Below are 24,962 nucleotides of genomic sequence, written 5' to 3' on the forward strand. Positions count from 1 at the left end.
CCATGTTTATTATGGTAAAACAAGATTTTATTTGCTTATAAACACAGACTGGAACAAAAATGTTATTTTGGGGTGCATCTCCGCGTTTATACTGAATCCTGGACAATCATTATGGTCCGCGGCTCGTTTTCGTTATCCGTGATGACCAAGCAACCTAGTTCAAATCATAGTGTCTATTTCCTCTAAATATTATGACGCGAACACGATTAAACCACTTCCACGCATACAGTTTAGTGTGAATCTAACTTGCTAGCCACGACGATCAACATTCCAAGTTGATTTTTTAAAGAAGAAAACTACTGACGACACTGTGCAATTGTAGCGTGAATTTGATTAGCCTGAGTGGCCTGAGGAGGAGGAGCTTAAAACGCCGGAAGGAACGTTGTCGCAGACACCAACGCGAAGAGCTTGGAAGCGTTGCAACGCAGCATACTGGTTCTGTGCCTGGACGAGCCGGCCGGTGAGACGGAACCGTGGGAGGTGCGCTGCCCGCTGCACATGCTCGTCGGCGGCGGAAAGGCCCAGTGTGCCGGAAACCGCTGGTACGACAAGATTGTACAGGTGCGCGCGACCACTCCGACACACTCGAGCTACGGGAGGGAGGACGACGCGCTGGTTTAGCGTTGCGTACCACACGTTATGGAGTGTGGCTGTGGAGTTCACGAAAAACGCACGGAATGGGCATGTCGTGTGTATGTGAACATGTAATCAACTATGGCGTTTTGCTGCTACACCCGGGGGTGGTATATGACGGGAGATCCGGCAGTGATTCATCACAAAAGAAGGTAAACCACGCAAACACGGACACAAGAGAGGAAAACAGGAGAACACAAACACCGACTATCAACTATCAACTGGTTCTCAGTGGAGAGTCGGTGATCGGCGTTCGTGTTGCTTTCTTCTCTTGTGTCCGTGCTCGCACGCTTTGCCTTCTTTTGTGATGAATCTTTACTCAGCTTTCTGTCGGTTTAAGCCGGCGGTGGTGTTAGTAACTGCCCACATTTCTTTCTAAGAGAAAAATAAATACCGTGCTTGTAATATCGTAATCGTAGTTAGGTTTCTCTTTCCTCACCCTTAGTTTATAAGATTTCGCCTTTATTTTTCGTGATCTGCCAACGGGTTGCGTGTGTACGGTGCGTTCCGTACAAACGCATCGCACGAGCGCGGCACTTTGTCCGTACATATGCAGGTAATCGTCGGTGCCGAGGGTGACGTAGGCCTGGTCATGGAGCACGCGCCCGTCGACGGCACGGTCGTGGTTCCCATCATAGACTACTGCTGCACGTACATGTACGTACTCCCCGTTTTTTAAGGCGCTCTGCAACACTTTTTTCGAAGTAATCGGAAAATGCTGCCGATCTGTAGTTAAGGCTGCTGTGAAGACGTACACGCGTCAAATATTATCGCATTGCACGCAGTGAGGAATTCAAAATTTCGTGTCAGGAAAAGCCAACAATCATATACTATTTGCTACGGGCAGGCGGAAGCAAACACGCGTGATTTTCATGACTGGCGTACCGGTAGACAGTCCCGGAGGCCACGTGGCGCGTCGTGTAGGTACCGCGGCCGCCCACGTGATACGGTCATGTTCCGGATGAAGGAAAGATTATTTTTTTAAGGGCTCGGTTTTCTTCGTTAGACACAGTATTAATGAGTTAGTTCTCATTAATAGTCTGTTAGTTCTCATTAATACTTGGTCATGTTCTGGGTCATACAAAAAAAAAATACTCTCAGGGTCCCTTATGCATTCGCCTAAGACGACTCGAAGGCGAAAGCTGTCTTCTTTTTCATCGCAGTCGATCTGCTAGTCACCCCCCCCCCCCCCTCATTTCCGAAAGCTTTCTGCACCTAACGTGGTTGTGCACTGCCTCCGGGATTGGCCCATCTCTGACCAAGTGAATATGTCATGCGATGACTAGAGGCCTGACTGTTAGGCAATAAAAAAAAGCGCGTTTTAGGCGCCAAAAAATAGGCGGGCAAAACAACGTTTTAGGCCTCCAATATCCTAAATATAGGAAGAGTAAATTTTATAAATGCAAATAATTTCAAAGGAAGACGTGCGCGGCCTCTATTTACGAAAGGAAAAAATAGTGTTGGAAGGAGACGCGGCGCCCGGAGGCGCTTTGTCCCGGAGTTCTACGATACTCATCAACCCATCATCATCCGTACGTCTATCCCGGCACTTCCTCCCCCTCGGGTTGTGGAGGGGAAGGTTTGTTTCGGAAAGACGGTCCCTGCCCGGACAAGGGGGCTACCGCTCGGCGCGAAGCGCCAACCAGACGTAGCCAGTCTCACGGCCCCACGCCAGAGAGACTCGGCCATGGGGCTACAGTTTGGTGCGGCAACTTCAGTCGCCACACACAAAACAGACGTACCCGAGAAATACCGCACGGCTGGGAGCCGGCGGGGTCCTACCCGGACGGGGGGGCCACAGTTCGGCTCGACGAGTCCAATCGTCGCGCACTGAACTGCAACCACATTGGGGCTATCGTTTGGCGCGGCAACCTTGGTCACCGCACCCAAACTAGACGTACCCAGGGAGTACCGCGTGGCCAAAGGCCAGCGGTGTCCTACCCGGACAAGGGGGCCGCCGTTCGTCGCGGCGAACAGAGTCACCGAGCACAGAACGGAAACGACCGACGTGGACCTCGTGGGTGGAGCCCAACAAGGCGACTGGATTACCCGGGCGCATGCAAAGGACGGGTAAAACACGGGCACCAACGAGGTAACGTAGCCGTGCAGTTGTCCTTTGTCACGCACGCTTTGCAGAACATGGTCTCTCCGCTTATTCTGTAGCATGGTGAGTCAAGTGTCCACTCTCGAATCAACACACACCTATGTGCCTTTCTTTTCGGCATGCCTGAGAAGGGTAGGGCAGGAGCAGACATCCAGATCGCAAAAAGGCCAGAAAGGAAGGGATTCTTCCTATTGGCCGGGTCGAATCGCGTAGAGCCAGTTTCTCCCCTGTGGGTGCACACCTTAAAAAAGTAAATTACGAACTAAACAAAAGCCGCGTGCACATCACATTTTTCTTTCTTCTTTTGCTGTTCACTCTCCCCTCACAACTCTCCGCAGTTTCGTATTCGCGAACCGCTCGCGCCATGTCAGCGCGGTGGCGTATATATGCTCGCCGGCGCGTCCGATTTCACTGCTGCTAGCGGTTGTTTCCGTGAGTTGCTTGAACTAGAGGACTAGGTAGAACCCCATAGAGTTCCGAATAATCAGTGTTGCGCGGTAAAATGAATAACGGGCTCAAACTGCACCGGGAAGCGAAACTTGAGGTTAAATAGTGTTATATAGGCGCCAGTTTTGAAAATAGGCATTTATAGGCACTTATAGGCATTCAGGCACGAACACAAAAAATAAGCATTTATAGGCGCTATAAAAACGCTATAAAAGCCCTCCTTATCCTCTAATTCATGCTCACATATCAAAGTAGCGCGATTGGAGCGCAAGGAACAAATTAGGCATTTGCCTAAAATCCTGGCTCTAGTGATGCCATCATCGTGAGACGTCCGTTATGTAAAGCCATGATGACGTCAAAAATTTTGGCAATCTGTGACGTCATGACGACGTCATCGCATCATGTTTTTTTTCTGCATCACTCGTGTTGACGCCTGACGCCGTCGACGGCCAATTTTCGCCTTTTCGCAATTTTCGCGCGGCGGAGACGGCTTGTGCTTTTAATCTCTGATTGAGCCACGACTGTCGGCAGCCCTCGTACACTTTCACTGGTACGTAGAACATACAACGCGCGGGCCGATGTTATCCATTTGAATTTCATACAGAACGTCACGGCGACGGCGAAAATGCGACCGGAGTGTCCGTATAGTTGATGTTGCAGTAAGCTGCTAAAGGCCATGCCTCGCGGCGACGTAATTTGTCATCTGTGCACTGCCCCCTTGCAAGGGCTTAGGCAGAAATTTTTTTCGAGGGGGGGGGGGGGGGGGTGCGCGGATCAGGTGTGCCACCCCATCAAGTGCGGATCAGGCGTGCCACCCCATCAGGTGTGCCACCCCCAAGGGGGCAGCGGCGAAGCCGCTGCCCCCTTGGTACCCCACAGTTACGGTGAGGTCAGTCTGAGAAATAGGGGGGGGGGGGGTATATAAAAAGGCAAATGGGCCATTCCACGCCAAACGTCCCAGCCATTTAAACAACCGTCTCCAATGCATTCGTAAAAACGCGTCCTGATTTAGTGCAATTTTTTAAAACAGTGGGTTGCTTGAATATTGCATCTCACTGTGGGCTCAAATGAAGATTTTCTCAAGTTCGTGATTATTTCTCGTAAGCTTTACAAGCTTTAGTGGTCTCAAAATATTTTTAAAGCGAAATATACCTACCGTACAGTAAGTATTGCTTACTGAGATAGTCTTACATAGTGCAGTGTTTCAAGAGAAAAAATGCAAACAGAAGATTTTGTCAAAAAATTCTTTGTATTTTTATTATAATAATGTTTTTGAGGTTTAACGTCCAAAAACCACGATATGATTATGAGGGACGCCGTAGTGGAGGGCGCCGGAAATTTCGACCACCAAGGATTGTCAAGATTTCTGGAGGTGTACATGGCAGAAAAATAGAGGTCATATCATTGAACTTTGAACACCTTACACAAACGCCTTTGCTTAATTATGTAACCCAAATTTGGTATTCAAACGAGAAACGATACTCTCAGAATAAATTTTCTGACAACTATCACTCAGACGATATTGTTCGAAATTCGGAAGGCTCCCACGTGACCAAAATTTTTTTTCTCTGCGAAATATTCTAGCAATTTACTGTTTTCAATGCAATAAATTAGCGCGGTTTTTTTCCCCAATATATTTGAGATTGTCGCCTAAATGGCTGGGAAGTTTCGTGTGGGATGGCCCAAATGTAAACGATGGCAAATGACGGGAATTGAAGTAATTCAATTACACTAACTGGAACTGTATACCGAAGTAGGTTTATCGACAAGAAGCCAGTCGACCAGGAAGCATTAACACCGGAAGTGGGAACCCTAAGTGCAATTAAGACCGGTATTGGAGTGCCGCAAGTCAGAGAAAGAATCGGATGTGCTATGGTAGTTAGGTATGGCGCGGACCACATGACGAAAGTGGGATGTGACGTCAAGAAATAGGTGGAAGTTTGAAGTGATGTGACGGAAGTCCGCCAAGGCCCGCAAAACAATCTGTGAAGCTAAGATTTAGATAGGAACTTTGATCAGGATGCACGGGAGATAGTCGAGGCCAGTCTGATTGCAAAACAATGTGCCAACTGTGTCAGCGCTCCGTCGATTACTCGAGCGCACAGGAAACCGCATATCTGGATGATGCTGGCTTGCACTTTTCTTGCTGTACTCTTTTTTGGTATAAGTACAACACGTTTCAGAAATAAAAATCAGTTGGGGGAGCGCACGTCCTGTCCTCTTCCTTGGTCCCGGTGTTTTCAGCGTTATGGCTTCATTGAATGTATCGAGCCAACTAGCCCAAAAGTCTGTTCTCTTGAATGCTAACGCGTTCCTCTTGCATTTAGTGCTAAATCGCAAGTGATTCCTTTTTGTGTGCGTGTGTGTGAATACGGGGAGCCCAGGGCTCGGGTTCACGAAAGAGTTCTTACTCAACAGAACTGTACGTAAGAACAGACGACATCCAATCGCGATCATATTTGCGAAGGAATCCGGCCAATGGCGTAAAGCACTTCGGAATAAAAACCTTAGCGAACTTGGCCTCACGTTCTTGCATCAATGTGCAGCTGAAAGTCGGATGCCCCTACCGCTCCTCCATCATGCAGCTATGACCGGATGTTCTGCATGAGCCTTGCATGCAGCCACTGTGGGTAACACTGCAGCGGCCGAGCCCGACATTGCGTGCTTCGTAAGGAAGAAAACTGTTCTTGAGAAAGGTGTCCGACTGTACTGTCGCAGTGACTGAGCTTCAGGGGCGTAGCCAGAAATTTGTTGCTGGGGTAGGGGTGTGGGCTTTCGACCTCCCTTCTTGTATGTTCGGGCGTGTGTTTGTATGTGTGCTCGTATAGTATATACGCATACAAATAGTAAAATTTGAGGAAGGGTTTGAAACATGGCCATGCGCAGGGTTCTCCATTAGGGGAAGTGGCGGGGCAAAGTTCCATCGTCGCAGCGTCCCCCCCGTTGGTCGAGTCCAAAAGGCACGAAAATAAAGCATAGCCTGCCTTTGGTTCCTGGCTTTTCGGGAGCAAAGATGGGAAGTAAACAGTTCTTGGAATGCAACTTCGGCCGCCATTACCATAAAAAACCTGCGTGGTCATAACCCTGCTCTTTAAGCAATGACGGGACGGGTTGAACTGGGTAAAATTATGGTTCAGACTTTGCGCCCCCTTGGGTGATTAGGGAAGGCGGTCGCCACCCCCCCCCTCCCGCCCCCTGCCCTTCAGCCCCGTGCGCACTCTTATGAGTTGAATACCCCTGGCTTCGCCGCTGGTGAGCTCAGAGCTATGGAGGAATTGCTCAAGCCTAATTATTGAGGAAACCAATATGGCTGTGATTAAATAGCTCCCTCAAAACTGTTCCCACCCGACTCGCTTCCAGTGCGCGCAGTGTTCACACCTACGGTGCACGTCACGCAGGAAGAAGACGGCAAAGCACAAGCTTGACCCTCCGAGTTGCCCCGACGACAAACCCATTAAACTGGAGTTCAACCTCAGCAAGGAGAGTCTGGACGACATCGCCGTTGCCAAGGCCAAAATGGAGGAGTCAGTTTGTTTCACACTGCATCCCGACTTTCTACGTGTATTCACTTTTATAGTTGTAAGACAGTAATGCACGGTCGCGAGGAATGATGGAGGGGCGTTTTGCAGGCCCACTAGGGGGTCGAAAAACACGCATCAGTTGAATTTCGCATTCATCGGTGTTGCCAACCTTAGAGACTTAGCCTAACGAGCAAAATAATATTTTTTTTCCCGCGTGCTTAACCCCGTAAGAATAAAAAGCCACCCTTACGTATTGCGTTTCGGTATGCAGGGGTTTTCCGAGGACTGCCAGCAGTTTTTAAGTATAATTGTTTCCGGGGAAAAAAATCATCAAGAGTAAACTGTCAGGTGCAGGGGACGTCAATAAATGTTGTAACCACGCGAATTAGTAGTTGATTGACTAATATTCACTAAACACTTTTCAAATTAATTGCTTTAAGGCACCATTGCAAGTGACGAATTGTAGACTAAGGGCCAAACAACGAAACGTTCCTTTCCTTCGACCGCGTCCTCACCTTACGTGAGGCCTCCTTACAGCCAAGTACCGACGGAGGAAGCAAGCGTACTCTGAAAGCTCCCTTCACCCGTCCTCGCGGGAGGAATGGTTGCCGCACTCCTGCTTTCGAGATTATCGAATATAAGCTTTGCTCACAAGCGTTTATTCTGTAAAAAAAGTTGGGTCACCACATCACTTCCAAATTGAAGTGTTAATATAGAGACGCGTGTACGCTTTCTTCCAACTGCGATTACTAAATGTGAAAAGCCACCGTAGTCGAGCGCAAAACGTGGTGCGTTCTAGCAACACTGAAACGCCCGCCTCTTTAAACTAGTACACTGTACTTTAAACGCTGTCACGCGCTTCACCGTGCACGCACGCTCGCGTGTCCCGCAGAGGTGGGGTGGGAGGGTTGCCTCGGAAACAAGCATCACGTGGGCTAGCTCATCACGTGGGCTAGCTGTGAGGTGAAGCGCTCGTTCAGGGCCAGGAGCGGACCTAAGGGCGCACGAAGGTAGCCCCAAAGCAACCTTGAGCTGAGGAAGCGCCAAGGAAGCCTTCACTGAGGGCTCCTCAGTGAGGAAGCTTTCAGAGTGACATAAGGCGGCCTCACCAAAGTAAAGGCTTCCTTACTGAGGAAAGGAACGTTTCGTTGTTTGGCCCTAAGTTTGCAAGGCATACTAACTTGGAATGAAATGCGAGGATGGCAAGGATTTTGGAATATGCGTCGTCAAACTTACGGCAGAAATGTAATGTTCCCGTTACTTTTGTAAGAAAGCGCCGTTTTGTGCAGAGAAGCGCCAAACTAGAACGCCTGTGTCGATACTTTGTACAACGCTTTGGGAATTCGTTCGAAATGTATACGCCTTGCGGACTCGCCGGCTAAAATTTGTCAGTTATGTGCAATATAGTAATTTATAATTAAAACGCTAATTAGTGATTGTTCGTCTAATTCGTATTAATTGGCGTTATTTCAACATTTATAAGCGTTCGCCACACTTGATAGTTTACTTTTGAAGAAATTTTCTTTGGAACGAAAATATATTGAAAAATTCTTGGAATATTCGGAAAACATCCGGCATGTATTAAGTTCTTTCCTACTGCTGGTTTTGATTCGTTTTTGTTTGGTTGTCTACGATGTGCTTACAGTAAGTATATAAGTAATGCCTCTCCTCAAAATCTGCTGCGCGTGTAGAGACAGGGCTGAAAAGAATAACATATGCGCAAATACATGCCGAAATGTTTAAGCCTATGAGCCATCCATTTCATTTTCATTCATTTTTCGGACAATACACAGGCGTTGCCCGCGGTCAGGACAAGAGCAGGTGGTTTTCCTCCTGACGTGGTCCTCATTCATTCATTCATTCATTCATTCATTCATTCATTCATTCATTCATTCATTCATTTTAAGGTTGGCACGGGACGTGGACGTCATCGATTACCGGTTCGAGGACTACGGCAAGGACTTCATCAAGTCGTGCCGTATGAGCCCCGACAGTTTCATCCAGATGGCATTCCAGCTGTCCTTCTTTCGGTTAGTTCATAATATACGGGACAATCCGTATCTTGAATCAACATGCTTAACATGCGCGCATTTCACTACAGCCGCGTTATCTGCAGCGTACATGAGAAGCCGTTCTGCATGGAACAGTATATACGGATAGGATATAGCAGTCTGTTCCTGTATCGAGAGAGCGTAGAAACCTCGTTATAGTGTAACTCGCGTAAAAGGTGACATTGTGGAGTAACTCCGGATATAGTGAATTTCACTCTATATGCACTACGCAGTATGACGTCACAGAGATGCGGAGATAAGGTTAATATATAGGTGGCCAAGTTTTCAAAGGTAGCTCGGTAAGGCATTGTTAAAAATGGTGAACGGTGGGAAGGAATTGTCAATATAGTCATGGGCTTTTTTATGTACACTGTAACTGTTCGTTTAACATGAGCTCTTCTTTATCGTTCTACCTATTCACAATAAACACAACATCCGTAACTCGTATGTTCTTTAATAAGAGACTTCGCTTATTACTGCACTGTCAGTGAGGTTATTCAATTTTTTTTCGCTTATCGGTTTGGTGAATGCACTTTCTTTATTATAGTACCACTCTTGCAGTGGACTTGCATCATAAAGGCTGTAATCTGCGTCTAATATCAATAATCATAATCGATCACACTTTTGTGTGAATATCTTTATTTCATTTGATTTCATACTTTACTTTTATTTCTTTCAACGAAACAGTACACGTCATCAGGCCTGCCCAAGCCACTGGTGTGCTTCTTTATCCATTAGGGCCTGTAAAAGCCATTCTGCGCTCCCGCTATTTCCCTACCAGGAACGCTATTGAAATTGGACGCTGCTGACGCGGACGCGGCACTTTATAACAAATTTACATGCCATAGTGTGCCAGTTTGGGCTAGTTAGTATCCCATAGTCAATAAGAGTGAAAGCGCAAAAGGCCTCACGTTTTCCAAAGGGCGCACGCTTTTTAAAGTGTGCTTTTGCCCCTGCAGTCCCCACTGGTTTACCATAACAAGATTCTATATAGTGCACATGTATTGAAGATGCATAGTTGCCGCGTCACGTGATTATACCACGGCGACAAAACAAGTGTGTACACGTGCGTACACCATGTGCAATAAGTGGTGGTCATTCTTTTAGGGTATCCTACTGAGATTTCTGGCAGCAAATCGGGCCCTGCTGAAGATAATACATGGAAATCACGTGTGATACGCGGATTTGTTTAATTTTTCTCTTGTGGCGTTAGACGTCCTTGTGTCTTTATTTGTTGCGGTTAACCCTATCTTCATTGTTTATATATATTTATGAACTCCCGAGATATCATACAGTTTTCTAAGCGACCATGAAGACAATGATACTGCTCATGTGTCTTTATGACTGACTGCGCAACACACACACGGAACACCACGTTGCGCCCATGGTGTCCTTTTATTTCTTCGTCCGTGTGTATGTTGCGCAACGAGTCATGAATCAGTACCAACTCGCCCAATTGTCAGTACTGTTACTCACGTGCAGACTCACCGCGAATTGTATGGTATTTAAAATGCAATATTTTGTTGAACAGGATCAATTTGCAAGAGTCACAAAGTTGTTTGAAGTCATGAACGGAAGGGCAAAGTGTAGGCAAGTCTGTGTACTATAATACCCAGAATTACACGTATACGTATCTATTGAATTATCCACCATATATGCCAATTACATGTCCATGTCAGCTGAAGGAAATACATTTGGAGATCGTTGGAAAATGTATTTATCTTGCAGCGGTCATAAAATAATGCTGACGATGTCGATACCTGTAATCACCGCGCTGGCTGAATAGCAATAGTTTCTATAGATCCTGCAGAGTTCCCATGTTTCTCTATTCGGTTTTCCCGTGGCCTCCGGGATTTCACCAAAGGTCACGGGAAGCAATACCGGAGACCAAGTGGCGCACGACGCGTAAAGGTTGCACTGCGCAGGTTGCACGGCTACAGCCCAGCGACGTACGAGAGCGCGTCGACGCGCATGTTCCTGTTGGGGCGCACCGAAGCCATCCGGTCACAGTGCACGGAGAGCGACATGTTCTGCCGCGAGTACCTCAGCGGAGGGCTAAATATGGCCGAGAAGGACGCCATGCTCAGGAACGCCATCGCCGCTCACAAGGAATACGCCTCACGCGTAAGCACGTGGATTGCGGCATTTGATTGCTGCGCTCACCGTGGCACCGTGTACTGCCCTCGATGCTGCATACAGAATGAGTGAAAAAGGACTGATGCTATAATCGCGAATTTTAGCTGCAAGGCTGATGGCCAACGGTTCAGTGAAATATACTTCTGTTCAAAAGTGTTCAGTTAACGAGGAACATCGAATGACAGAACAGCGAAACGTAATTGGCCGGCTTAAAAAAATTAGTATGCACCATGCGCCTTTGTTCATGCACACATGCGGATTGTATACACAACGGGTGTCTGGGAAGTAAGTGTACTTTATTTATGAAGGTGTCAATAATAACTTTGTTCTAAGTGAAAGAACATATAGCGGCGGCGGCTATAACAGAGTACGAGGGGGGCGGGGGGGGGGGGGGGCAGTTTAAACTGTGAAATCGCGAACGTGTTTGGCTTCATTTCTAGCCAGCGCCACATAAATGCAGCATTATGCGCCCCAGCGGGCTGATTATGGAACATTTATGGACAATGTACCTTTAGGGAGCCTCTAAATTACACGCTCTCCGTACTGAAATGAGGTAATACTGGTTAGGTACACGCCATCGTCAGGGACTTGGCATACGGAGTGTATATGATTCGCTTTTGTCATGTGTATACAATTGCAGATGGCATCGTGATACTAGTGAAGACAGATGACATGCTCCTGAGATGTCGTTATATACGGCGCCCATGTACAGTCGTCAGCAAGCTTACCTCGAACGCTACGCAGTGTGTTCCGAAACGGTTTGATTGACGCCAGCGCAGCGTTGCTTTGGGTTCTGTTGTCGAGATGTTACCAATGCATGCCGAAATACCATCCAAGCATACCGAGTTATTATCTCGGCCACAGCGCCCAGCGCTTCGCGGCTGGCATCAGTCAAACCAGTCCAGGCCACGCTTCGGAGCGTTCGAGTTAAGATTGCTGATACATTGCAGCCTCCTCAACGAGAAGCTCGGAAGAGCGTCCGATTGTATCGCTCCCCCACCTTGTAGCGACCGCAAAAGTTTTCACGGCGTAGAAATAGTAAAAATGATAAAATTTCTTCGCCATAAGTCTAGAAAGTATTCCCAGTATTTTGTGAAGTAATGCTCTGGTCATTAGGGAAGGTGTCCACAGCACCTTTTAGTCCAAAGGTGGGATGCAATGATGACTGCACCGTTTTTTAAGCACGAAAGTCTTTCATGCCGGGATCCACCAACAATTCACTCACGTCATTTCCGTCACAGAAGTGAGGTCAGTAAAAGGGAACGCCGATAGGCCACAAAGAACAACAGTCAGGAAAAAAAAAAAAGCTTTCGCTGAGCCACCTGACGGGGGGGATTATCTCTTTTCAGAAGTTTATGCTTGAAAACTTTTGTGGTCAGGTTCCACATGCGATTTCACATTGGCAACGTCGTTCTAAATTTTTTACTATCTTTTGTCAATTTCGCGAACACAAACCCTAAAGCCATCTGTGCTCAATTTTTATGCATTATGAGCCGGTTACTCAGTGCTGTGCATTAGGTGCTTTATAATTAGATAAAGATAGCGACAACAAAGAAACAAGTACATTAGATTCTGACGCTTTGCGTGCACGCCAAAAACAAAATATAATTGAGGCACGCCGTATAGTGTAGTTACACGGGATTAATTTTGACCAGTTGGGGTTCTTTAAGCTGCACCTAAATCGAAGTACTCGGCTGTTTTTGCATTTCGCCCTTAGGAGTTATGACATATCGCGCAACTGAGACGCTTAATTACGAAAAATACGTTTGTAAGCGAACCACGGGTCTCGCAAAAAATGTCGCAGTTCCACCCGAAAGGAGGAATATTGAAAGCAATAGTAAAATTATACAACAAGACGAAATAAAGTTCGTAGTCTTGTCGGCCGTATAAATAGCAGTAAACATTCTCTTACTAATTAAGTTAACAAGCATGATGTCACGCGCGCACAGACAAACAGGAACATATTGTCGCGACGTAAGTCGCGACAATATGTGCCTGTGCCGCAGCGCCAGTAAGCGCTGCGGCTCAGAACGCTGCCGTTTGCGAAAGTTCCCTACGACAGATGATCAGGGAAATACTGCGTGAGGAACTTCGGGCCCTTGGCGTTCCTTCCACCGAGCCACCAGTCTCTTCTGTTGCCAAAATCGTGCGCCAGGAGTTGAGGCAAGCGTTCACATCACCCGCACCATGTCCTGAGCCATGTCTATTGAGTTATGCTGATGTGATTCGTCGGCCTTCGCCCACACCTGAGGCAGCGCCCTTCCAGCCACGGCCCTTCCAGCCACGGTCCGCTGCCGTGCCTTGGTGGCAACGGGATTCTGTGAGACGACCACCAGTTCGCAGAACCGACTTGTGGCGAACGGCCGACCGTCGACCCCTTTGCTTCCACTTGCGGGAACCAGGCCACATTCTCCGCTACTGCCATCATCGAGATGCTTGGTTTGGCAACTTTTCTCGCCCCGCATCTTTTGGTATTGAAGACCATCGAGCCAACGACGGTGATCGCCTGCCGACCAGCCAAGTAACTTCACCACGTCGTCGCTGGCAATCTCCGTCCCCTGAGCGTCAGACTTCCCCGAACCGCCAGAGCTACGCGGACGTCGCCAGAGGCCGTTCCCCTAGCCCACGCCGGGGAAACTAACTGCTGCGACCTCCGGGGGCAAGGTTGCCAATCGTCGAGACGCCGAAAAGTCCCCCCTACCGCCGAAAGAAGACGATATGACGACGACGACAACGACGAATACCAATGCCGACGAAGTCGTACGGGCCGATCTCAGTATGCTCATAGACGGACATCACGTGACAGCACTGGTTGACACAGGCGCTGACTTCTCGATTATGCGGCAAGAGCTCGCCAACCGCCTTCGTAAGGTCAAGACACCGTGGACAGGGCCGCACATAAGAAGTGCTGGGGGTCACCTAATGACTCCCACGGGTAAATGCACCGCTCGGCTCCTCATCGGTAATTCTAGCTTCGTCGCCTCTTTTGTCATTCTGCCAGAGTGTTGTAGAGAGCAGGCACGTAGCCAGGATTTTTTTTCGGGGGGGAGCCCAAGGCCCAATTGTTCGAAAGAAAGTCTTTCCATGGCAAAAATAAAACAAAAGTTGCCCGGGAATATAGAAGGCCGGACGAATTTCGGGGGGGGGGGGGGGGGCCGGGCCCCCCGGGCCCCCCCCCTTGCCTACGTGCCTGGTAGAGAGCTCATTTTTGGCATGGATGTTCTGCAAGATCACGGCACCGTCATCAACATCCCAGAACGCATGGTGACGTTTTCAGCACATCCATATGTCGACTCCATCATTGACGAACCACGCGGGCGTTTGCGAGTAGCCGACGATGTAACGCTCCCGCCGAGATCCTGCTGCCTTGTGTCGGTGTCATGTGAAAGGCAATGCCATCAGGATGTGATAGCCATAGGCGTGCGCAGGGGGGGGGGGTGCAAGGGGGCGAGAAGGGGGGGGGCGCAAAGTCAGCCCTATACATTGTAGGGGGGGGGGGGCGCAAAGGCAGCCGCACACATTGACATAATAGGGAGGGGGGCGCTGCGACGAACCTTCGCCCCCCCTGAATGGGAACCCTGCGCACGCTTATGGTGATAGCAGAGCAAATAGTTACGCTGTTGCTTACGCAAGGCGTTTCCATCGCGAGAGGCGTCTTGGCACTGACTGATGGGCAGGCAGAAGTGCTCCTCACGAACTTCAGCAACGAGCGTCGTCACATCCAGAAGGGCACCGCAATTGCTTACTACGACGACATAGACCAAGCAAGGCGTTGTTTCGCTTTGCAACCGGACGACGCGACTGACCCTGCCTCGACTCCTTTATCTGTCGACGTCTCCTCTACGCTGTCGCCATCAGATAGGAAACGCCTATTGGAATTGATACACCAGTCCCAAGATTGCTTTTCGTCTACGTGAAAGGTCAAGCAAACACCATTGACCAAGCATCGAATAATTACTGAAGATAGCACGCGACCAATCCGACAAAATCCCTACCGTGTGGCTCCGAAAGAACGCGAGGAGATTCAAAAACAAGTACACAAGATGCTTGAGGATGACGTCATACAGCCTTCGAAAAGCCCTTGGGCATCCCCTGTGGTTTTGGTAAAAAAGAAAGACGGCTCCTTGCGCTTCTGCATCGATTACCGCAAGTTAAACCAAGTCACGAAGAAAGACGTCTATCCGCTGCCACGCATAGACGATTCGCTTGATCGGCTGCGGCATGCGCGCTACTTTTCATCCATGGACCTGCGAAGCGGCTATTGGCAGATAGAGGTCGACGAGAGAGATCGTGAAAAAACTGCCTTTGTGACACCCGATGGTCTTTACGAATTTAAGGTGCTTCCATTCGGGTTATGCTCAGCGCCAGCCACTTTTCAGCGTCTAATGGACACCGTGCTGTCAGGCCTGAAGTGGCAAACATGCTTGGTCTATCTAGACGACGTTATTGTATTTTCGGCAACGTTCGAGGAACACCTAAGCCGGCTATGCGCAGTTCTCCAAGCTATACGCTCGGCTGGCCTGACGTTAAAGCCGGAAAAATGCCACTTCGGCTTCAGTGAACTCAGCTTCCTAGGCCACGTCATCAGTCACGAGGGTGTTCGACCTGACCCGGACAAAACAGACGCTGTGGCAAAGTTTCCTGCACCACAAGACAAAAATGCAGTGAGGCGCTTCTTATGGCTGTGCGCCTATTACCGCCGATTCATCGCGGACTTTTCATCTATTGCAGCGTCATTGACACGACTCACACGAGAGGACGTTCCCTTCCTTTGGGACGAAAAGGAGCAAATGGTATTTAACGAACTATGTCAACGCTTGCAAACGCCACCAGTTCTTGCGCACTTCGACCAGGAAGCCCCTACGCACTCCACACCGACGCCAGCAATGTGGGTCTGGGTGGCGTACTCGTGCAGTGGCAAGACGGCTCCGAAAAAGTAATAGCGTACGCAAGCAGAACTCTCTCTCGCACGGAGGAGAACTACTCGACAACCGAGAAGGAGTCCCTCGCCGTGGTGTGGGCGCCGCGGTAATTAAATTTCGTCCATATTTGTACTGCCGCTCATTCAAGGTTGTCAGCGATCACCATTCTCTTCGCTGGCTTACTAACCTGAAAGACCCATCTGGCCGTTTGGCGCGCTGGAGTCTGAGGCTTCAAGAGTTTGACATGACCATTATTTATAAATCCGGGAAGAGGCATACTGACGCCGATTGTCTCTCGCGGTCGCCTGTCGAGCCTGCCGCTATTGATGACGAAAGCATGGACGCTGCATTCTTGGGAGTCGTCACCACGGCCACCATTGCACAAGAGCAGCGCGGCGACCCAGAGCTATTACCGCTCATTGATTTCTTAGAAGAACGATGCAATGACGCGCCGCGAGTATTTGCCAGAGGACTGCCGTCTTTTTGCTTGCGGAACAATGTTCTGTACAAGAAAAACTTTTCTCCCACCGGCAGCACGTACTTGCTCGTCGTGCCTGAATCACTTAGAAAAGAAATTCTGAACGCGTGCTATGATGAAGCCACTTCTGGTCACCTGGGATACACCCGGACATTGTGCCGACTGCGAAGCAAGTACTATTGGCCAAAGCTACCTGCTGCCGTTAAACATCACGTGCAGACTTGTTCCGACTGCCAAAGACGCAAGGCGCCCCCTGGCAAGCCAGCCGGTCTCTTACATCCAGTCGAAACACCAGCAAAGCCATTCACCCAATTTGGAATGGATTTTATAGGCCCATTCCCAACTTCTACTGCGGGGAACAGATGGATTATCGTCGCCACCGATTACCTGTCCCGCTACGCGGAGACTAAAGCTATGCAGCGGGGCACAGCAGCAGAAGCGGCTCAGTTCTTCATAGAAAACGTCGTCCTTTGGCACGGCGCCCCAACAGTTGTGATCACAGACAGAGGCACTGCATTCACCGCAGAGCTTTTGGAGTCGGTTCTCAGGCTCAGCGGTACGGCTCACCGTGGAACAACTGCATACCATCCCCAAACAAACGGACTAACGGAGCGCCTTAATAAGACCCTCACAGACATGCTCTGCATGTACTTCGACACTGAACATAAAAACTGGGATCAGATATTGCCTTACGTGACTTTCGCTTATAATACCGCTCGACAAGGAACTACTGGCATGACACCGTTCAGTTTGATCCATGGTCACGAAGTCACGACAACGTTCGACAGCTATGCTGCCGCACGAGTGTGACGACCGACATTCATACAGACGCCGAAGAATTTACTCAGCGCGCCGAGGAAGCCAGACAGCTTGCCCGCGTGCGTATCTGTCATCAACAACATCAAGATGCGAAACGGTGCGACCTACGACACAAATTCGTTAGCTACACACCAGGCGACAAAGTATGGGTCTGGATACCAATACGTCGACGCGGACTTAGTGAAAAACTGCTGAGACGATACTTTGGGCCATACAGAGTCACCCGACGCTTGAACGACGTGAACTACGAGGTCGTTCCCGACAGTGATTGCAGCTCCAGTCGCCGGAAACATTCACCCCGAAGTCGTCCACGTCGTGCGGATGAAACCGTACCTATCCAGCTAACTCTCGTGTATTGTGTGGGTTCCACTGCATATGTGTGTGCTTTGCTAAGTAGAGCGCCTAGGTTGCGCATCGGGACGATGCCTCTTTCGGAGGGTGCCACGTGCATGCAATAAGAAAGACGACGACAATATAAATGGGCATATGCTGCGTGCAGAAGATAGGAAGAAAGAAGAGAGCTCGCTGCGTGCGGTATTAAAAACTCCGACCTGCTGTTCTTCTCTTGATCTGTGCGTTACGACCTCTCTCTTGACGTCGCGACAATATATGTCGCGACAACGAGCATTTGTCGGCACAGTGCTGGCATTATGAAGAGCGCCAGCACCGGGCAGCCAATTCACGCTTCGTACTGCCTCTCGCTTAAGAAAGAGCGCATAAAACCACCAACCATCTTTGCACATTTAACATTTGCACCCGCCGCAGATAACTCCCTAGGTACGGCACGCGGGCTGCGTATGCGCTCAGCCGCGTGGACAGCCATGCATGCGCAGCCATGGCCCCGTGTCCTATATAGAGACGGACGTCATCCTCCCCATTTGAGCACGGAAAGACGATGTGCATGAAGTCGACAACCCTTCCTTCAAAAGGTACCATAACAGGGACGAGGAAGACAAAACGGGACAAGCACTTGTCCCGTTTTGTCTTTATCGTCCATGTCTGCTAGCGCTATGACACCTTTTGATGCATTTAACCAATTAGCCCAAAAATCCACATCTGGGAGTAAGCGCCTTGTTATGTGCCTTGTGTCCCGTCTTTCGTAGCGCTTAATAAGTTACGAAGATGAAGCGAAATAAGCTGCGAAATTATTGGCATATTTCTCGCAAAGCGCTTTGCCCCTATATTTTGCACGAGCCTCCAGGTTTACTTTCCCATAACAGACACTTTCTTTCTCGAATTCTTTTTTCTTTCTTTTTTATCAGCCGATAATAAAAGCCTTTGCACTACAGCGGCGAGCAAACGTTTATGTCTCCTCGCTTGGTTGATAAGAGTATTGCCGCCTCTTCGAGGCGAAGACATGCGTTTCTTTAATAATTTCCGATCGTTTACTTTCTTTCGCACAAGGGTGTTTCTCGCTGTCTTGTCCCAGGCTATGTACGGCCAAGGAGTGGATCGAGTGCTGCTCGGTCTCAAAAAAATCGCGGAGGAAATGAAGCGACCGCTGCCGGACCTCTACAAGGACCCCGGTTTTCTCAAGAGCGTCACCTTCGAGTTGTCCACCAGCCAGGTGACTGCTTTGTTCTAGCCAAAGCAGGCAGATCACGCTGATTTACGCTTGACGTCATTGCACCGTCGCTGTTGTGGCGAAATAACTCGCGGTATAAGGTCAACTCACGTATAACGCGTATCTCAGGCATAAGACCAGTGTCGTACCAACTTCTTCGCGAGTGGGGAGGAGGGCGGGGGGGGCAAGCATCCCCCACTCCATCGGCCGTATATATATGCGCTACAGCCAGTCAGCCAGCGTATACTGCTTCGCATTCAGGTCCCATGACCGCGCACATCACGAAACGCGGTCCTCGAGCAGCTGTATTTTCAGAGAGAAACACCCCAGGTTGCTGTCTATGTATTTGCGAAAGCGAGATTGAATGAAGACCATGTTGCTATTATAACAGAGAGTAGCCAACACAGGTCATCATTAGTCAACTTTTGTCAACAGAAGCCGACGCTTGCCAGTAGTGACCGTGAGCGAGCACTAGCCAACGTTATCCAACACTAGATGACATTAACCATCACTTAGCCAGAACTATCCAGTGCTGACTACTCCTGATAGTATGTGAGTAACGACGGTAGACCATGCAGCACACCACCATTCGCCATTAACAAATCGCAGTTGGGTGGGGGGTATACGTTATATAAAAATATGATATGGTTGAACACGGTTAAACGAAGCTTGTCGAACGATAGCAGTAACTACAGCAGAAAGCAACGTTGGCGGAAAGCATGCCGCGGCGATGGATGGATGGATGCTATGAGCGCCCCCTTTATAACGGGGCGGTGACATGTGCGCCACCAAACTCGACAAAAAGAAAGCTTTCAGTTTTTTTCTTTTTTTAGTTGGCGTAATGCCTTGTCTAGTACGATTAAATAAATCTTATTATAGAGAAAAGCAAATAAATTCACAGCCCAGTTCTCTACCCCTTACGGCAGAATGTCCTTACTTTTCCCACTATTTATTTTTGTCCTTTCTCTCTACTTTTCTGCCACCAATACTCTAGCCCTCTTTTACTTATTTCTATCGGAGGCTTGTTCAGCTTTCCAATGTTGTCCATTAAACCCAAGGCTTCATGTAGGCTCGTGCCCAAACATACACCTGGGTGGATATCTCCACATTCAGTCAGAACACGCTCCGTCGTTTCTTTATCTTCCCCACAGCATCTGCATTGTTCTTCGTCTTTACTAAATCTCGCTCTATAACTACGCGTTCTAAAGCAACCCGACCTCGCTTCAAACAGTAAAGCGCTTCCCCTCGAATTATCATAAAATGCCTTCCTCCTTATTTCCTTTTTGCCCTTTCGGTAGTTACTCAGAGCCGGGTTTTTTTTTTTCATCGCTGCCATCCAGTAAATTGGTGAGCCTCCTAGTTCTTTTTCTCCACTATGTGTCAACGCTCTTCCTATGCAAATACTGGAACACCTTCTCTGCCCATCTACTCTCTTTCATATTCCTTAGCCTCTCTTCGAACCTCATTTTGCTGTGAGCTTCCCACACCTCAAAACTTGCCCATCCCGTATCGCCCTTTACAGCCTCATTTGTCGTCTCCCCGTGAGCGCCCAACGCGAGGCGTCCCACATTCCTTTGATTCACATCCATTCCTGATTGCAACTCTGACCTCATGCACACCACTGAGTTCCCAAATGTAAGCCCCCGAACCACTACACCTTTCCACGGACCTCGAAGCACCTCGCAATTATTGTATCCCCATAACGCTTTGTGCTTCATTATTGCAGCATTCCTCTTTCCCTTCGCTGCTGAGGCTTTTTCCTGTACCTCCATGCACCTATCACCCTCATTTACCTATACTCCGAGGTACTTGTATTTGCTTGCCCTCGGTATTTCTTGGCCCTGTATTGACACCGCCTGATCATTGCGATCATTGAATACGATCAATCCACATTTTGTTACACTAAATCCTAGTCATAGAGCTTCACCTTCACTTCTGCATGTATCCGCCAGCCGCTGTATATCATCTCGACTGTCAGCAAATAAGACAATATCGTCAGCATAGGTTGCTGTCCGGATGTCCCGCGCCACGACGCTTCCGCGCGGCAAGCAGCGGCACGCTGTCCACATTTCGCTTCGTATTGCCGGCGCGGGAGTCACGTGACAGGGGCTGAGGTCTCGACCGACAGACGGAGAGGGGTGCGCGGGAAAGGAGAATAAACCGACACCGCGCATGTCCGTTGCTATGACGACGCACGTACGAGGAGGAAATTGATGTTGGCTGAGCTTCAAGGTCGTTTTCTGTGTTTGTACCGGGAGAAGTAGAGGTATCGCCTTAAAAGAAAGTGTCCTGTGTCCATGCAGGTATCGGCACACAACGACATCCTCATGACATTCGGCTACGCGGTGCCCGGAGGCTACGGCATATGCTACAGCAACCAGTGCAACCAGTTCCGCTTCAGCATCTGCACCCGTCACTGCAACAAGGAGACGTCGGCGGTGAAATTTCGCGACGCGCTGCTGACGACGCTCAAGGAGTTCGGCAACAACCTCGTCACGCTGCAAAAGTCAAAGCTTTGAGCACGCATCGCAAAGACCTGACGAGTAGTACATTAGCTACGAGTGCGAAAAACAAATCGCAAATGCAGGTGTATGAGCCGAGGCCCTCTTAATTCGTGAACTACGCGCAGGTCTATAGGATGGGAAGTGTTGTCGCAGCTCCCCTGCTGCAACAACAATTGCGTAAGACGCAAAATTTTTAAACTGGTTCAGTGTGCATATTCCTTGGAATTTCTAGAACCAAAATACAGGTCAAGGTCGCTGTCCCTTACCGGCGGAAGTGTGAGTCAAGAATATTTTGTTGGCTGGCCTCCTGCGATCCCCGTGTAAGAGTAACACTAAGCAGTTCAACGAAAGATCAAACTCGTTCGAAAGCCACGTCAAAAATTAAAAATGGTGTCCATATGTCGCGGTCAAGGGATCCTACTTTGCTGTGGACACTCAAATTCCGCCATGTAGAGCTCTACCATTTGATTCAATCAGACAGACCGTATACAACAGCCCTGTCAGGCCAGTCGGGGTTGACAGGATGGCGGATTCGACAATATGGCCGTGTGTGTCTGGAATGCCACTGAAAGAGTTGTAGGCATCAACACCCCCCCCCCCCCTCCCCCGCTGCACCCCCATTTCTTTTCTGATATAACATTTAGGGAAGGGAAAAATGAAGTGTACTCCACTCGCTGACTTTCCCCAAGCTGTCGCTACGCGGGCATGGATAAAAACAGCACCACGCGGGCAGAGCATTGCATCGAGCGCGAACTGTGCTGTTTTGCTGGCAACAGTTCTTTCGTACGCGGGGGAGGTGCATGCAGTCCCCATGTTGTGTAAAAGTAAAAGAGTTGACACAAACATTACTACACAAATGATGCTTGCACGGATGTTCTGTAATATACCCCCTGACGGACGCATTTTCGCTAACACGTGTGTAGAGTCGGCAAATGCAAAAACAAAAATAAAATTGCTTTTTCCCCTCGAGTTTCGAGGTTATGGTACACGTGTTTGTCTCAAAATTGCATGGAAATTGTATCCAAAGGCAACTGCATTTTGCTTGATGCTTCCGTGGCGCTTACGTTCCGAGATATATTCACAATCATTTCTAACGCTCCTTGCGCAAGTTTGCACTTAGAAGCTTGAGCCTAGGCCCATAGACAAACACACCATACGACGTAGAGCCTTTTCTGTGGAGGCATAAGCACGCCAGCGTATGGAAGGCAGGCGGAGCTGATAAGCAGCTGCTCTCCTGGCTGCCAGAAATAATACTCTTCAAGTAAGATATCGCTGTCGGCTCCCCTGCCGTACATATAAGCTATAGCTGCTGATAACTATCTCGTAACAAAAAATTGCGGTGGCTTAGCTCGGCTATGCCAGGATATACGTAGCGTTAGCCAGAGGTTCAGCTGAATATTCTTAGCTTTAAAGATTGTCTAGGATTATTAGCCTTCTTCTGTTCATTCTTCGTACGCTGAACCGCTAATTGCCTGGCAACTACTTAGGGATCCGATGAGATAAGCTTCTCGGCTCTTCTGCGCCGTCGAGCAGCATTTGCGCTCTCCTTCTCCATGGCGTTACCGACCTGCAAACGCCAGTCAGAGGCACTATCAAGCGGCCCCAGCGCAGTGTCAGACGGCGACTGTGCACAGCGAAGGCGAATAGCTGCGCGCGCGCCGGCGCCACCAACGTTACTAGAACGGCGCCACTGTGTCTATGGCTACGACGTCACTCCTCTCGAATGCGGCGCAGACCAGCAGCGGCGAGCCGCGCGCGGCGGTGGCGGAGTCTGCGCGCGCGCCGGCGCCAGCGTGTCTGCCGCGCCTACGACGCCACTCCTCCCGAACGCGCAGACCAGCAGCGGCGAGCCGCGCGCGGCGGTGTCGGAGAGCGCGTGAGATGCCAGCTCCGGTGACCCAGCTGTGTGACTGTGATGTGCAAGTGCGCGTTTGAAAAGGGCGCGACGCAAACACAAACCGATGAAGACGACGACGATGACTCGCGACCGTAGCGCGTGTGAGCGTGAACAATTTTAGCCCAATGAAGAGCCGCCACGGTGTTTCGGAAGAGAAAGCCACGGGTGAAGAACGGCAGAGCGGAGAGACGTGGCCGGGACGTGACCGAGTGAAGAAGGCGACCAGGGCGTGGGAGTGGCGGCCGGCAGAGTTCCTGCGTCGAGGCCGCTGCGGGCTCCCACCTGGGCGCGTACCCAGCTTCTTCTAACGTCTGGCGTTGGCCAGACACACGCTGCTCATCGTCTGGCGTTGGCCAGTCAAGACCGGCGTCTCCCGCTTCAAACCCAGTCTGCGGCTGGCGAACGCCGAAGGGGCGTCCGGCCGTTGACCTCGACTCGCCCCACGCTTCTGTCCACCCGAGTGAGCGTCTACCGCACCTCTAGCCGTTGGCGTCTGCGTGAGTTCGTCTGTGCCTTGCCTTCCCCGTCTCCGCTACAAGCTCCGCGTCTCGATGAACGGTGACACTGCGTTTTTCTCTTGTACTTATCTTCTGTGAACTGTTCGCGTCCGTTAACATTTTCCTACTCTTGTTAACTTCTTTTCCGCTTGCATTTTCTGTACTTCTCTCTCCTTCGCTATTCATATTTCTGCTGTGTAAATACATTGAGTGTTTGGTTTCTGGTGTGCACAAATGGTCTCGCCTCCTTTCTTGATGACGGTTATGTCATCAGTTCAATGTTTACCGAACCTACACGAGAGCGTATCGAATAAATAGCCTCGTGACAGTGACATCACTGATCCTCGCACATGCGCAGCATGTGCAAAAAATGGAATCGTCTTGAAGGCATTCAGGGTGGCGTTCACCATAAATGTAATATAAACGAACTAAATAAAAATTGCGGGCAGTTTGCATTAAGCCGTGAAAAAAATTTATTGTGCACTGTTGACTCGTCCGCGGAAATCGCGTCAGCTGCAAATGTGCAAATAGCAGTTGAGTAACTATGTGGCAAAGCGTTTTTGCTAAAAGTTACTTGTAGTAACCTTCAAGGCACCGCATATTTCGCGCCATTCAAATACTTACGCAGGAGTGTCTTTTTTGTTGGGACGTTTTGCTAAACCCCTCTGATTGTCTATTTTCGTGCGCCTTGGGGGTATAATGCACGTAGAAACATTTCGCGCGTTCCAGACTACCGTGTACCAGCGTCCGTGGCGGTAAACGCATTCGTGGCGTCGTTGTTGGCCTGCATTTCCCGTGTCGTGCTTTGTAAGCTCTAGCTAAAGTGAATCCCTCTTGACTGCTTAAAAATTGCTTCCACTATTGAGCTTTAGCTTTGTAACACATAAAGCTCACCAAATTCTCGCAAGAAATGTGCGACGTGTATATCTTACATCATCTTGTTTATAATCGGCAACCTACATAGGCGTGCGCAGGGTCCTCAGTTAGGGAGTAGGGGAAGCCAAGTTTCGCCCCCCCTCCCACCTTGTTGTCGAGTCCGGAAGAAAGCAAGCTACGCAATAAACGCAAAAATGAAAATGACGTGCGGCTCGGCCCCGATTATCGTCTACAACCTGCATGGCCAGTAGACCTGCACATTAAACAATGATTGAGTAAAGGCATGGGGCAGACTTGGCGCCCCCCTTAGATAATTAGGGGGGGGGGAGGCTGCCCCCCTCTCCTGTGCGCACGCCTATGGCTCCCTATAGAAAGAAACCAGAAAGTTAGCATTGAGTAAAAATAGAAAATGTACTGAAGTTGCCAAGTGCCGCTTAGCCTGATAGGCAATCTTCATTGCTTTGTGGACACACCTAAAGACAACATTTATTCTTCCAGGATTACGCGTCAATC

The 24,962-nt window shown here is 49.3% G+C and overlaps 1 protein-coding gene across 1 annotated transcript in view; it reads left to right on the forward strand.

Annotated features, from left to right (window-relative positions):
- The window catches only part of LOC119371813 (uncharacterized), a 104,757-nt gene that overhangs the window by 25,775 nt on the left and 54,020 nt on the right, over positions 1-24,962 (forward strand). The window contains 7 exon segments of the mRNA XM_049411608.1: positions 392-561; positions 1,190-1,290; positions 6,583-6,708; positions 8,613-8,735; positions 10,682-10,880; positions 18,541-18,678; positions 20,979-21,192. Of these exon segments, the coding sequence (XP_049267565.1) occupies positions 392-561; positions 1,190-1,290; positions 6,583-6,708; positions 8,613-8,735; positions 10,682-10,880; positions 18,541-18,678; positions 20,979-21,192 (1,071 nt within the window).

This window comes from Rhipicephalus sanguineus, chromosome 1 (genome assembly GCF_013339695.2).
Source record: "Rhipicephalus sanguineus isolate Rsan-2018 chromosome 1, BIME_Rsan_1.4, whole genome shotgun sequence".
In the NCBI taxonomy this organism is placed as follows: domain Eukaryota; kingdom Metazoa; phylum Arthropoda; class Arachnida; order Ixodida; family Ixodidae; genus Rhipicephalus; species Rhipicephalus sanguineus.